Genomic DNA, 13,840 nt, shown 5'->3' with positions numbered 1-13,840 from the left:
ACCAGATGTACAGCTATGGAAAGGAAAATATTTCTTTTTGTTTGACATTCAACAAAAAATATATTTTCGTACATTATATTTTGATGGAAACCATACCATGTTTATCTTGCCAAAGTTATGGTTCAATACTAAGTAAATACTGTATTGCAGTAGCTATTGTTGGCTATTACATCCATGCCCATGGTTCACTAGACTTGCTTTCATAATTTGTTTGTAAGTTTAAAAATAAGCTTCTGCATTCCTTATAAGGAAGACGGCCCTTTGCAAAGTCTTTTTTAAAACAGCTCCGTGAAATTGACCCGAAATGAATAGAAGCCAAATACAGTAAATTGATCTCAGATATGAATTTCAGTTCATTTGCAAGCTACTGCACAATGGATGGCATACCTATTATATTTTATCAATGGGTTTACTTTAAAACAGTTACATTGAGTCTGAACACAATGTCCAGGTTTTATAGAGGAGGCTCCGTCAGGGACATTGTGCAGCTCTGTCACAGGGTTTCAGATAAAGGTTATTGGATTCTTTGTGTATTGCAGATAAGCTTGAACATCCTATGGCAGCTGGATGAGTCAGGTCAATACAGTGCAAGCCTAAAACAACCGTGCCCCATCTTCTTCCCATTACAGAACAGCAGCAGAACTCCAACAGTTTTGAAGCATTCCCCTTTGGTCTGTTCACACTATACCTCATAAATCCCCTTTATGTTGTTTGTAATTAGGCGCAGAGCAACATAACTAAGAAGAAAGACTGCGTAATTCAGATTCCTAGAGAAGGAAATCAAGAAAATATACAGATTCCTACTCAAGTCAATATTGAATGTCTCGGCAGTGCCACTGCCATTTGGTGGATGAAGTCACTTGACCAGTTAATGGATTTGCCAAAGAAAAGGAGAGCCATGAAGCTTCAAAGGGGCCCTTTCATACAGTAGCATGTGCTCAATGTGACCTCCATTTGTTTTCACTGTGGCTTACATCCATGGGATGACATTAACCACAGGAGGACACAGAATAGCTTTATGTTTTAGAACATGTAGATAAATCCTGCTATTCAAGTGATGCTGTGACAGAGCTCACCATGATCAAAGGTGGAACCCTCCCATCCTCTTGCTCATACTGTTACAACAGCCAGGATTCTTTTTTTTTTTTCTTGAAGCATCAGTGAGCTGTTCAAGTGACACACAGTCTGTCCTTCATGTTTAGTTGGCAAATGTTGAAGCTGAAGTAAATATTAAATGTGAAATCTCTCTTTTAAACAGGGGAAAGAAGATTCCTGGGCTTCATTTCTTAATAAACCTTTACTGCTGCACAGTCCTTTCTTCAGTACTGCTTCTGGGCAGCATTGTGACGGCCATTCCACTGCGAGACTACAGACCACTCTGCTAGGTAATGGATGTGTGAGACACTGTATAGGTGCTTCTGATACTATGAAACAAGCAATGTTAGCATTTTGCATCTTCAAATTTTACATCACTAATAGTGTGTGCAATCCAATTCAAAATTCAACTTTCTGTGTAGTTTTTCAGATGGGTGGAGCAATTTATAAGCCACAGTGACTCATATGTAGACTCAGCTATATATAGATTTGGCATGTATACTGTGCATCTGTGTGAAATGTGCAAAAATAACCTTAATTTTCATCCCAAAGCACTGATCAATGGGTTAGTGAGTAGAGTAAGTGGTCAATGTAAAGTAATGGACCTATCAAAATATGTATTTTTTGTATAATAAAAGTTATTGTTTTTTCTGCTGAGCCCTGCTTACAGATTCTCTCATCTTTACACATCCTGAACAGTTCCTGTTTTTTCAGTGTTCTGTAAGAGTATTTGCAATTGTGTCATTCCACCAGATGCCTTGACTTTGGAACTTCTGAGGACAAGACAGCAGAGTACAGGCTATTGTTTTAAACCATTTCCACCGTATCAGCACCGGGAAACATGCGTGAAGTGTGCTCGTGAAAAGAGATATGCTGGTGAAGTGAATGAAGAAAATGTAGAAAGGTAGGATTTTTTTTTTTTTTTTTTTTACATAAACAAATGAAGTCTAGAAACTGGAATTCATCTCATGTCAGCTATTTAAAAATATAACAAAATATGTTTGTGTGAATTATGAAGAGAACAGAACTAAAGAAACTGGCAACAGAAGATTATGCACTCCTCTGATGTTTTAGAATAGTTTGTTTTATTGATAATATAATTATAATATTTGTTTTAAACCTAGTTTGGTGATTGAGAGATTGATGTTATGTACTTTATGCATGTTTTACATGTTTTTTGCTTGGAATGTTTTTATAATCCACATTTATCCTTTAATATTAAGCCAGACAAAAACTACTTAGACAGTCTGTTATTTATTTATATGTATTAAGGATTTTCTTCCTTAAGGACATAGCGTAATTGAAGTGCTGTTTGTTATTTCACATGAATAAAGACATGCATATCTATGTCTTTGATATTTTAAAGGCCAAAGGTCTCAACCAGTGATGAAAGCACCCAGACAGATCCAGAAGACAATGGGAGAAGTCAGGGCTCAGTGACACAACATTGTGCTGCTCCTAACACAGAGAGGGTAAGACAGGATCACTCTACCATAATTACTGAACCATTAATTTAAGTAACAGTGTTTTACCCAGAACAACCCTATGTGAAGTTATTTTAATCAGCTCATTTCTGACTCGTAACAGCATCCCATTGGTTCTCAGTGAGTGTTGCCATTCTTTTTTTCTAGCTTGATTTATTAATTTATCAGAGCTCTCCTTGGTGTTTCTGGTGACACACACTTACTGTAGTGTACTGGGTACTGTATTTAAGTATCCTTTGTAATGCATATATGTGTTATGCACTATATCCACCATCACCACTGCACTTTCAACACCTTTCAGAAACTATTTGAGATACAGACTTCATATTTGCAGGGTTATATAAACACCACTGGTTCCCTTACCACTGATCCAGTATGGTGCCAGATTATGGTATGTGACTCGTGGCTTTAAGTAAGTTACACAGCTGCTTTCTGATTCTCTCAATCATGTTCTAATCATGGTATTGTACTATAAACTAATCTGGCTGCCATATTGCATTTATGTGACTTGTATAGTTTTTTTTTTAAGTGCCATTCACAATATCCAATCTAGCTTCGGTATTTTACTAAGTAATCCAGTGTCACTGTTATCACTCTCAGTTCAGTGGCCCCACAACCCAACCTTCTTTACAGCATTATCAGTGATGCCTGATGAACAGTGAAGAACGCCCAATCTATTTCCTGTGCGTTTGTGTTTTGTGTGCATGTCCCAATGCATAAAGTGAAGGATGACAGCATTTCTTTCTGAGGTTATCACACCTTACAATAAACGTGCACCTTACAAAATCAGACATTTTCAATTCCTTCAAGATCACAGTAGAGAATATAAGCAAGGTGGGTCCCACTGCTGTTCCAGTACTGGTTAGAAGGTAGTATATTAGTGATGTATCTGAGGGAACCTTGTGAACGTTATGTTTTCTTAATAAAAGATACTTGCAGGGTTTTTTTTGGCAAACCTAATACACAAATAACTCTTCCCTGAGGCCCTTACATAGTCAGGAGATTGATGTGTTCTCTGATTTTAGTTTGATTTCATTTTTATTTTCTTATTAAACCTAATAGGCTGAAAAAAATGGACTTAAATCCAATCAAACCAATTTATATCGCTAATAAGGGCTGCTAATTTGTTTGTTATAACTACCATTTAGTTTTAAAATAATAAAAGTTAAGGTTTTGTTTAATTAACATTTATTAAAAAATATGTTTTGATTTTACTGTTTCTCACTTCTACTATAGTGTTGATTCCAGCTATTTTCTATTATAGAAAAGCAGACACTAATTAGATTAGGCATTGTATAGTTTTTGTAGTTTTCAGTTGTTCAAAACCAGTTGTACTAGTTTCCTTTTTCCATTTTCTAGTAACTTTACTTCACAATGTCGTTCATGTCACACTTATTCATATTAAACTTTTAACCTGACCATTAGTGCCTCCCATAAAGTTTTATAATGCACTAAAATTAATTTCTTTGGTATCTGTTTACTGTAGTCTTTCACAGGTTTGTCTTTTTGTGCACTCAACGTCAATTGAAGACAGCATTCCATATATTCTGTTTGGTTTGGAAACCTACTAAATCATTTAACAAACCAAACATGCATACTCTTGTTACTACTTACAGCAGTAGGAGGAATAAATGACATGCCTTTTATAGCACTGAAAGCTAAACAGACAATGCTTGTGCTTTGTAAGCTATTCAATTGGCCAGTACTTTTAACAAGCTACAGCTGATAAATGGTTTACCCTATTAACTTCTTTGCCGGACTTTCAAGATGATTATAGATTGTTTACAGCAGGGGATTAGGACAAGTTTTCTACTTTTTTAGTCTAAAACCGCAGTCTCTGCACAATATTATTATTGGCACTGGATATAATGTATAGTAGTGGTTGGATATAGACAGATTTTGTAAGTAACTCTAAACCATAAGCATTTGTGAAGTATGCATTTTTCAGTAAATTTAATTAAAAAAAGATTCTGCAACAGAATAAGCAGTAAAACGTTTTCAAGATAAGATTACCAGTTTTACGATAGTTCATGGCATTTGATCCAAAAGTTATTGCATTCTAACTATAAAGGTTTACTGGAGAGGTTGTGAGCTCCACATATGGTCTCCATTAAGTTTTAATTGTTTTATTTGTGGAATGAAAATCCTATTTTAGAAACAGGGTGGTTAAAAGTACTTTTTTCACTTTGTGATGCAACTGTAATGTTTGTGGGAAGTTGTCGAGGAAGCTAATATTGTTCAAGCATCAGGAACAGAGCCTAGTTTATCAAAAAGTTAGGGCTTATTATTCAGCAATTTTCAACATGTTTGAAGAGACAAGGAATAATAATGGTAATATTACTAGAAACAAAGCAACTCTCAAGAAGTACTGCAAGTAGCTTTTCTGTTCAGAACCAGTGCAGAAACTAGGGGCTAAATACCGAATTCTGTGTTCTGAAAATCCTATTTAGGAAGAGAACGGCACAGTTTCTGAAGCCACTTAATTCTAATCTCAGTTACTCTGGATTGTTATTTGTCTTAGAAACATAAGACTGGCATGCTTGTGCTTTCATTTCAGTCTTCAGAAGATAAGGAGTTGCAGTACTTGCCCCAGGAACTGAGCGAGAGTCTCACCAAGGAGCCAACCCCAGACCTCGCCAATCCAGCTCCAGACCTCGCCAATCCAGGTCCAGACCTCACCAGTCCCACTCCAGACCTCGACAATTCAGCTCCAGACCTCGCCAATCCAGCTCCAGACCTCGCCAATCCAGCTCCAGACCTCGCCAGTCCAGCTCCAGACCTCACCAATCCAGCGCCAGACCTCGCCAGTTCAGCTCCAGACCTCGCCAATCCAGCTCCAGACCTCGCCAATCCAGCTCCAGACCTCACCAATCCAGCTCCAGACCTCGCCAGTCCAGCTCCAGACCTCACCAATCCAGCGCCAGACCTCGCCAGTTCAGCTCCAGACCTCGCCAGTCCAGCTCCAGACCTCTCCAATCCAGCTCCAGACCTCGCCAATCCAGCTCCAGACCTCGCCAGTCCAGTCTCCCGGGCCCCCGGACCCAGGTACCCTCCTCCGTTCCAGACCATGCCCACCCTCCCAGAAGAAGAAGAGGAGGATGAAGCAGCAGAGGAGCAGGAGAGCTCGCCCCCCTCCCCAGTCAGTGTAACCCTTCACTTACTTGTACTGCGTGTGTAAGAACAGATTGTTTCTTCATTGTGTGAAACAACTTGCTAAAACTCTAAACCCCATCATAACCCCCCACAAGTCTTCTCTGGGATACCTTAAGTAGTTGCAGTGTAAAATTCCCCACATTGCCTCATCAAATGTGCTGTAGTCTTGCCCTCTGAGAGGTTGAGGACTCGGCCTCCATGTCCATTCAATCCTTGTTGTGCTCAATTTTGTTTTTTGGTGTAGACCACAAAGGGTCCGCTAAAGTTGAGACTACCAGATTCATATCACATAAATAGGTAGGTCCTTAGTTTGAGTTTGGGCCTGTTCAGGCCTGAGGTAAAACCTGAGTTCAAAGTTTAACAGTCTATCCTTGTTGCTGCTGTTTTAGGAACATTTGTTAGTCTTGGGAGATCGTTCTGATGGTTCTCTAAATAACTCTCAATTTCATCTACAATCAGTTTTTATGTTGTTTACCGGTTTCAGGTTTGTTCCAAGTTGGATTCTGATGTACCGAGTTTTACATATGGTCTGACTCAAATGACTGTGTAATGAGAGTCTAAATAGTGTTTTTTATTAAGTGTTTTCTGTCCCTTTATTGAGTGGCAATTTTTGTTTGATAACTCTATGTTGTGGTTCAAAGCTTTGAAGTGTTCTCTTTGCGTCCATAAATCACTTTTCACAAATATTGTTTGCCTATGGCTAGAGCCACAGCAGTTGAAGAGAAACAAAAACAGCATTAATTTAAAGCAGTTAAGGAATAACGGGAAGGAGAGTAATTATTGCTATAATTACCTGCAATTTATCATGTATCCCTGTAATACCCACTTTTATGGGTGGAAGGATTTAATAAGAAACATACAGCACCTTTGTTACTTATTTCCCAGTTCTGTGGCTCATGAAAGGTGAGGGACAAGGCAGAGTGCAATGAGAGCTCCATTCATAGCTTTCCTATTGAGCGCACCTCAGTCCTGACCTGATCACCCCCCTGCCCTACAGTCCTGGAGCTCTCTGATGCAAAGGGTGCCACTATTCTATGATATGGACTAATGGAGGCTAGGCAGAGACCACCACACTCACTTATGACTTGAGATGGATTCAGACCCATGTCTCGTGAGAATGCATGGGTTTCTAGTTAATTAGCTTGCTGCACCACAACCCCTGTAGTTAAAGGTTATAATGGAAAATGATTGGCCCAGGGTCAGGGATATAACCAGGAGGGGATTAGGATCTTCCACTAAGTAATCTGTCCATAACTGTTACATGATCATATTTTAATGAAAGGGGAAGAGGTTGTCCGATTGGTTAAAACAAAGAAAAACTCATGTGGTAGTTTGGTAAGAGTGCTGATTTTCCGGTTTTATTGTTACAGTGTTCGAGTTAAACCAGATCATGTTTTAACATGCTGTACATTTTAATATGTGTCCACTTAATCTACTATAAAAAAACAAAATACCTGTTTTTACCAAACAGAGCCTTGATTTATAACAACCAGACAGCATTAATGAAAGGATCAGTCTCTGTCGGCTTGAACTCTAAAATCGGAACACCTATTTGTGAAGATTTCCATTTCAAATGGAAGTCTTGTAATGTGAGTTGCCTTGCCTGTACATAATTCAGAAACACTGTTAATGGCATTTTTATAAGCACTTTAGTAAGCCTTTCTTTGTGTATAATTGTTCTTCTGAGAAAAGCTTTCCCTGGTCAGAAGTTCAGCTGTCTCTGCCCATTGGAGAAATTCTTTCTGTAGCGGAATATTCAGCGGATAACATGATGTTGTTCCAAGTCAATGAAGTAAATTGACCTATTAATTTAGTCATCCAGCAGAACTGGTAAGAGCATAATTTGGAAGATCTCCAAAAACGTTGATCCCTGATACAATAATAAGATCCCCGTTTTTTAATAGTACTGCTGTATGTCTTCCGATTGAGTGTTTCTAGCTGTAGAAGAATCCCTGGGGCAGAGAAAGTGCATTAAATACAGAGGGGAGTTAGACTGCAACACAGAAGATTGCAGAGCAATTCAGTTGAAGCTCAGCTACAGACAATTATAATTATAGATCCAGTTTAATTTGCAGTACATAGTGCATCTAAACTGCATTTTTAATCTGTAAATTCATCTGTAGTCTACAATTCATTAGTTGGTTGGTTTCCTGCAATTTAGTCCATTTTCTCAGCAGCTTTATATGTTCAGTTCATTGTGGTCTCTTTTTTCCCTACTCAGGCTAAAGGGAATAAATGCTATAGCTCATTCACTTTTGAGAAGTGGTGAGTGTGCTGGTTGAATAGGAGTAGAATGAGAACTGTAAAGACTTTGGATTTTCACTAGAGAGCTGTTATATCCCAGCAGGGAATTTGTACCCCAGAGTGAGATTTATATATAGGCATTTAAAGAGTTTCACTTACCCACTGATGTTAGTGCATATTTATGTCATCCTTTGGAATTTAACTTGTTTGTCTTCCTTTCCCTGAGACTATGCACATGTCAAGGTAAGGCTTGTTAAGAAAAAAAAAAGCCTTGAGTGATTAGGCTGTAAAAAAAAATAGGGGTATGAACTATCAAACTAAAACCTTAATTCAAGTCCATTCACTTTTATGCAGATGTGACCTCCAATGATTTAATATGTCATCACATTACCAATGTATGTTTTGTGCTTTTGCCAGCAGGTTGTAGCTGTTGAAGCCAGAATGGTCAGTGTCCCCTCTATTGTCCTTCCTGGGGAAGCTGTCACTGCAGATCAGGAGCTTAATGCACTTTCACAGAGCAGGTATGCAAATTCACCTGCATTGCTGTCAAAGGGGACTGAAGGTACTTTTCATTAATATCTCAGTAAACTCAGATACTGTAAAGCACTCTGTGGTAACATATGTACAGTAGTAAATGAAAAGAAACTAGTCAAATGATTCGATAAACTCCTTTCTCACTGAAATTATTGATAAAGAGTTCCAACCAAAATGTTTGCCAAAAAACTGTAATAGGTTCTTTTAGTATTTGTACAAATGAGATACTACATTATTCCTTAGGTTACATTGTGTTCAGAGAGTATTGCAAACAGAACACCTATTAGTGGTCTAACCCTGTAGAACACCTATTAGTAGTCTAACCCTGCAGGCTTTAATTACCTTAAAATGGGGGGGGGGGGGGGGGGCATGAATCGGTATTGCATTAAGATGCATTGCTAATGATTACAGTGTGCTTTACTCAATTTCATAAAGTGTTTCCAAAGAATAACAGCTTGGTGAAGCCATGTGCCTTTCTATTGTAATGGACTGACGAAGGTTTATGGTGAAGTTCATCTTTTCCAAATATGTGCATGGTTTTAACTTCTATTCAAAGCTGTCATTAAAAACATGCATTGCTGTACAGTACAGCACACAGCTGTGCTAATTGCTGCTCATTTCAGTATTGTGTATATTCTGTAAAATTCTAGAGCCATGATGTATGATTTTGTTAGGAATTTTGTATAACCAAATCTTTAGTATTAAAAAGGTTGCATTAAACTCCGATAAGGCAGAGAGCGCAGATAATTAGAGACAGATGCTATAGTTACACTTTCTCTTAAACTGTAGAAAATATCAGACATTTTTGCCACAGCTGCTCTAGGCCCTGTAAAAGAAGCAGAAGTAATGGTACCTTGACCCTAATATGGCTGTCATATTGTGATCATGTGACTTCACTTGGTTCATGTGGTTTCCGATGATAAAGACACTTTAAGATGCTAGCTTCACATTCAGTACACCACTATGATCCCCTTTTGGGACGGTAACCTTACAAAGCTTCCACCACTGCACTGTCAAAGCGTTGTATCTCAGATACTATTTGAGGTAGGGACTTCATATTTACAGGGTTGTGTATACACTGCAATGTGTTGGTGATCTTGTCTTCTGACCCAATATGATTGCGAAATTCTTCCACTTTACAATTTTGTCCAAATCATTCTTTGAGCTGTGCCATTCCAATTACACAATGTAACCCGGGACGCTATATTATTATTCCCAAAGACACCTTTGTGTAGTTGCTACTGCTTGTGTAATCCCAGCTGTGAGGACAACAAATGTAAAGTGTAAAAATAAAACTGTGTCACAGGTAGGGTGTGCACAATGTCATGTGAGTGGACTTGTGTATAGATAGATCTCTGATTTTATTTAAACAGACCCCACAGCCCAAGACATCGCCATCGGAGTTCTTTTTCTTCGGCGAGCTCCATCACCACAGTTGGTATGAATAAAAACTTTTATTTAAATTTGACCTTACAACCCACAAAATATAAGCAATATTTAAATTTGCAGAATACAGTACAGTTCTGTACACCGTTTGCCTAATTATACCTATGAATGTTGTACATGTACTGCTTGAAATTCCATGAAGAATAATTTGAGTTAGTTTTGCTATTTAAGAAAGAATAAACTTAAATTCAAGCCTTGATATATGAATAAGGTTTTAAAACAAAAGTAAGAGCATGCTTATTGTGATGACTTATTAAAATGCTCAGTGAGACCCCGGGTTATTAGTGTTCTTTTGTACAGAACATTGTTTAAACTAAACAATGATATGGTTATGCTCTGTGGTGCAGTATCTGCTCCTTAGGGATGGGGAACAGCAACTGCTTAGATAAATACAATCTTCTGTGTATATCCCCATAGACAGCACAGGTCATGTGATTGACCTAGTAAAAGACCAGCTGCCAGATGTTAAGCTCTCAGACAAAGACACAAAGAAGAATCTGGAGCTGCTTGAGGAAGCAAAGAAGGTCAGTGAGCGATTCTTCATGCGGAGGGGTCGAAGGTCAACCTGCAGCCTATCAGATTCTCCAACAGGTACAAATCCAAACCTTAAACAACTTTCCAAAACCCTTCTTTCAGAAACCCCGATCAGCGCTGATGTTGGCCTGTCTAATTTTACCTTGAGATAGTCCAAGTTCAGTGTTGATCAGGGTCAGTAGAAACAGGAAACAGTACATCTGGGGATCTTAATGAGTAAACATGATTTTTTTTTAATGTCTCTGATGGTTTTTGGTCTATCCCTATATTGAAACCTTGTCAGCAAGGTAAGTTACTGGTAATAACCTTCTCGCTGGGAACTCTTCTTTCCTTTTCAGTTACTTCACAGATCACCGAGACACATTCCAGCCCCTAATTTATTTTAATTCTTGTTAGTTTTATTTCTGTTGACTTCCTGAGTTATCTTTCATGAAAATCTGGTACATGCCCCTACATGGAGTGTCTTTGGCTCCCAGTTCATGTTGGCTTAAAGCCAACTTTTCTGTTCCTTCTCTTTGTTGAGTGAATGAAAGTGTTCGAAAAGCTTCTTTCTTTAAGCACATCAGCTTCATATTTCAGAGATTTCATATTTTTCAGCATAGAGATATGGCCCCTGAACATTTCATATATTTCATATATTTATGGAAATAAATGACTTGCTTTAGAAGAAGGATAAACCGTATTTTATGCCTGTAGTGAGTGGTTTAATAGCATGGTCATTTAATAATGTATTGATTATCCTTTCGTTTCCACTGCAGGTGTCTCTCCTAATCTCACTCCAAGGTCCTCTCCAGTGCCTTCACGAAGCAGCTCCCTCACTCAGCCCCCCCAGATTGGTAGGCTTCTTCCCTGATAGTGCATCTTGTTTCGAATAGAGGTCCATGTTTCAGGGTAGTCGGGGACGCTTTGTTGAATAGAGATGGATTTTTAAATGCATCCAAAAGTAACTATTTTATTATTATGATTAGGGATGTATTTATTCACAGCACATCTGACAGAAGTACATGTTCCCCATGAAAAAATTACAGCCTTAATTATAATCGTTTCAGTTTCGTGAATTCAGTGAGGTTATACCTCATGCTCTGTATCTTTCATATACATTTATATTACAGTGCCATGCTTCTTGTTGCATCTGTCATGTTTGGCGAGCTCACAGTGAGTTTGTTTAGTGAGTACATAATATATTTCAGATCATTAATCTGTAAATATTGTGTAAATGGTAATGTAGACTAAATCTTACAGGTAATAATTAGTGTATTCAGACATGTTTGTATGCTTTTTCTTTGAATTTCATTTTAAAACGCAGTATATATTTTGTTTTTACTTTCCAGCCTCAGATGGAACTGCAGTTAATTCAGCTGGGACCTCACCCACGCCTCAGGTACTGATGCTAATTTTATGTAAATCACACATTCCCTATTTTCATATAGCACGGTTGCATTGTGTATAAAAAAAAACAAAAAAAAAAACAGATGACTCTGAGTCACACTGGCCAGCTGAAGATAATATAAGCACCCTGGTTAGGGAATTGTTCAGTAAACCAATCAGCGTTGTAGGAGATCAGTTTAGTTGACCAGGCTGTTCTTAAATGACGTTTGGTGTGTACAAAATGGGGTCTCCAAAGGGGGGGATGTACGTTTAAATGCATTTAATAAGGTAAGTATTACTGTTGTTTTCATTATTTACCATGTATTGTTTGATTCTATGCTATATTTGCATTAAAAAAATATGGGTTTGCAGCAGTGCTTGTGTATGTAGTCACTAGAAAGTAGTAAATAACATAGGCATACTTCTTGATGCCTGAGTACTATAAATCCCACAACTACAGACAGACCGTTCCTCTGTTTATAGAAAGTTAATGTAAGAAATTACATTATGTTTTTTCTAGGACAATATGGCTAAAATAACCTCAAATGTATTGTACTATATTGCACTGCCGCACACAGTAATGCTTATGTATTAAAATAGTACCTTTCCTATTTATTTCATTGCAGCATCTGGATGTTCCCAGTGCTAGAGGACAGACAGACAGCATAGGGCTGGATACTGAGGTTAGAATTCTCTCAATTACATTGGATGTTATAACTGTGCCCTGCGCAGCTGTGTAGAAACTGTACACCAAAAATGAATCATGTGTCAAGACTGCTGTTTATCTTCTGCCAAATTATTCACACAGAGCAGTTATAGAGCAGTGAAACTGTAATTAAAGGGAAGGTAAACTATACCTTGGTATTGATTAAATCAAAATATGGCACCGCCATACCATTACAAATATCTCTTGCAGCACTTTACGTTACATTTTTGTAGCTTTTTTATTTTTTCATTTTTCATATACTTGCTATTAAGTTGATTATTTATGTTTTTTTTTTTCCAGAGCCCCAGAAAGGGACTGGTGGATCGACAAGTCAACGAGCAACAGAAGATTTCTCAAGGATTGCTTTCACCTCGGCATGGCTCCTACGGAAACTCCAAAGAAGCATTGTCAGAACAAAAAGAGAACTGCGATCCCCGAATCGACCCTCCAAACACTGAGAGCAGGAAGCTTTCCTTCGGACTCGTTACAAACATCGGAGAGGAGTCCCCTGCCATGGTCCAGAAATCTGTAGAGTACAAGGACTGTCCCTCGGGGAACGCACAACCACAGAAATCTCCTGCCAGCGTTGTGAACCCTGGTTTGAAGGCCCCCACTAAAGCCCACAAGGACCCCACAGGCGCCTGTACAGCAGAACTCAAATCCTTTGGCTCTGGCCCGGCTCTCATGAGAGCTCTGTCCTGGGATGGCATGGAGCAGGCAAGCTTGAGAAACAGCTCCCAGGATTTGCCCACCATGACTGACGAGAGTTTTACTTTGTATGACAAATCCAGTAGTCAGCTGCTAAAATCTACAGGGTACAAGGACTTCCCCGTGCAGCCGGTCAAAACGCAGAAACTAGTCAAGCTAAGAGAGGTAAGCATCTAGGGGGCAGTGTTGAAATAGAGAATTGTTTTATTTCCGCACACAGCACAAACCGTGTAACTGCATTGACATTAAAATGTCAGGATTCCATTAAACATGCAAGATCCTACCTACAAAAAAACTATGAATTTGTAGCCCCATGGTTCAGATCATTGATACAAGTGAGTTAACATTAAGGTATAAGTAATTGTGGTGTATAGTTAAGGTAATTTTTACCAAGTTTTTATATTGAATATTGCAAAAGATTAGTTTTGCTAGCTTTTTTGAAATCTTTAATTTCCATACTAATATAATTCTTGGAGTTAGTGTCTTGTATGTGGACATTAGGTCACTAGTTAAAACTAGTCAATGTTAAAGTTAATTCACTTCTCAAACTGGGAACCAGTTCCTAGTT

At 38.3% G+C, this 13,840-nt stretch overlaps 1 protein-coding gene across 1 annotated transcript in view; it reads left to right on the top strand.

Moving 5' to 3' along the window:
- Nucleotides 1-13,840, top strand: part of LOC117434454 (microtubule-associated protein futsch-like) — a 43,758-nt gene that overhangs the window by 19,669 nt on the left and 10,249 nt on the right. The window contains exons 21-31 of the mRNA XM_059003227.1: nt 1,259-1,385; nt 1,849-1,999; nt 2,462-2,567; nt 5,137-5,718; nt 8,394-8,497; nt 9,884-9,948; nt 10,374-10,547; nt 11,249-11,326; nt 11,822-11,871; nt 12,485-12,541; nt 12,865-13,437. Of these exons, the coding sequence (XP_058859210.1) occupies nt 1,259-1,385; nt 1,849-1,999; nt 2,462-2,567; nt 5,137-5,718; nt 8,394-8,497; nt 9,884-9,948; nt 10,374-10,547; nt 11,249-11,326; nt 11,822-11,871; nt 12,485-12,541; nt 12,865-13,437 (2,067 nt within the window). The remainder of the gene's footprint in view (nt 1-1,258; nt 1,386-1,848; nt 2,000-2,461; nt 2,568-5,136; nt 5,719-8,393; nt 8,498-9,883; nt 9,949-10,373; nt 10,548-11,248; nt 11,327-11,821; nt 11,872-12,484; nt 12,542-12,864; nt 13,438-13,840) is intronic.

The sequence above is a fragment of the Acipenser ruthenus genome, chromosome 28, assembly GCF_902713425.1.
Source record: "Acipenser ruthenus chromosome 28, fAciRut3.2 maternal haplotype, whole genome shotgun sequence".
NCBI classification, from domain to species: domain Eukaryota; kingdom Metazoa; phylum Chordata; class Actinopteri; order Acipenseriformes; family Acipenseridae; genus Acipenser; species Acipenser ruthenus.
Note: the sequence above shows the minus strand (reverse complement) of the source record. Positions and strands in the feature narration are given on the sequence as shown.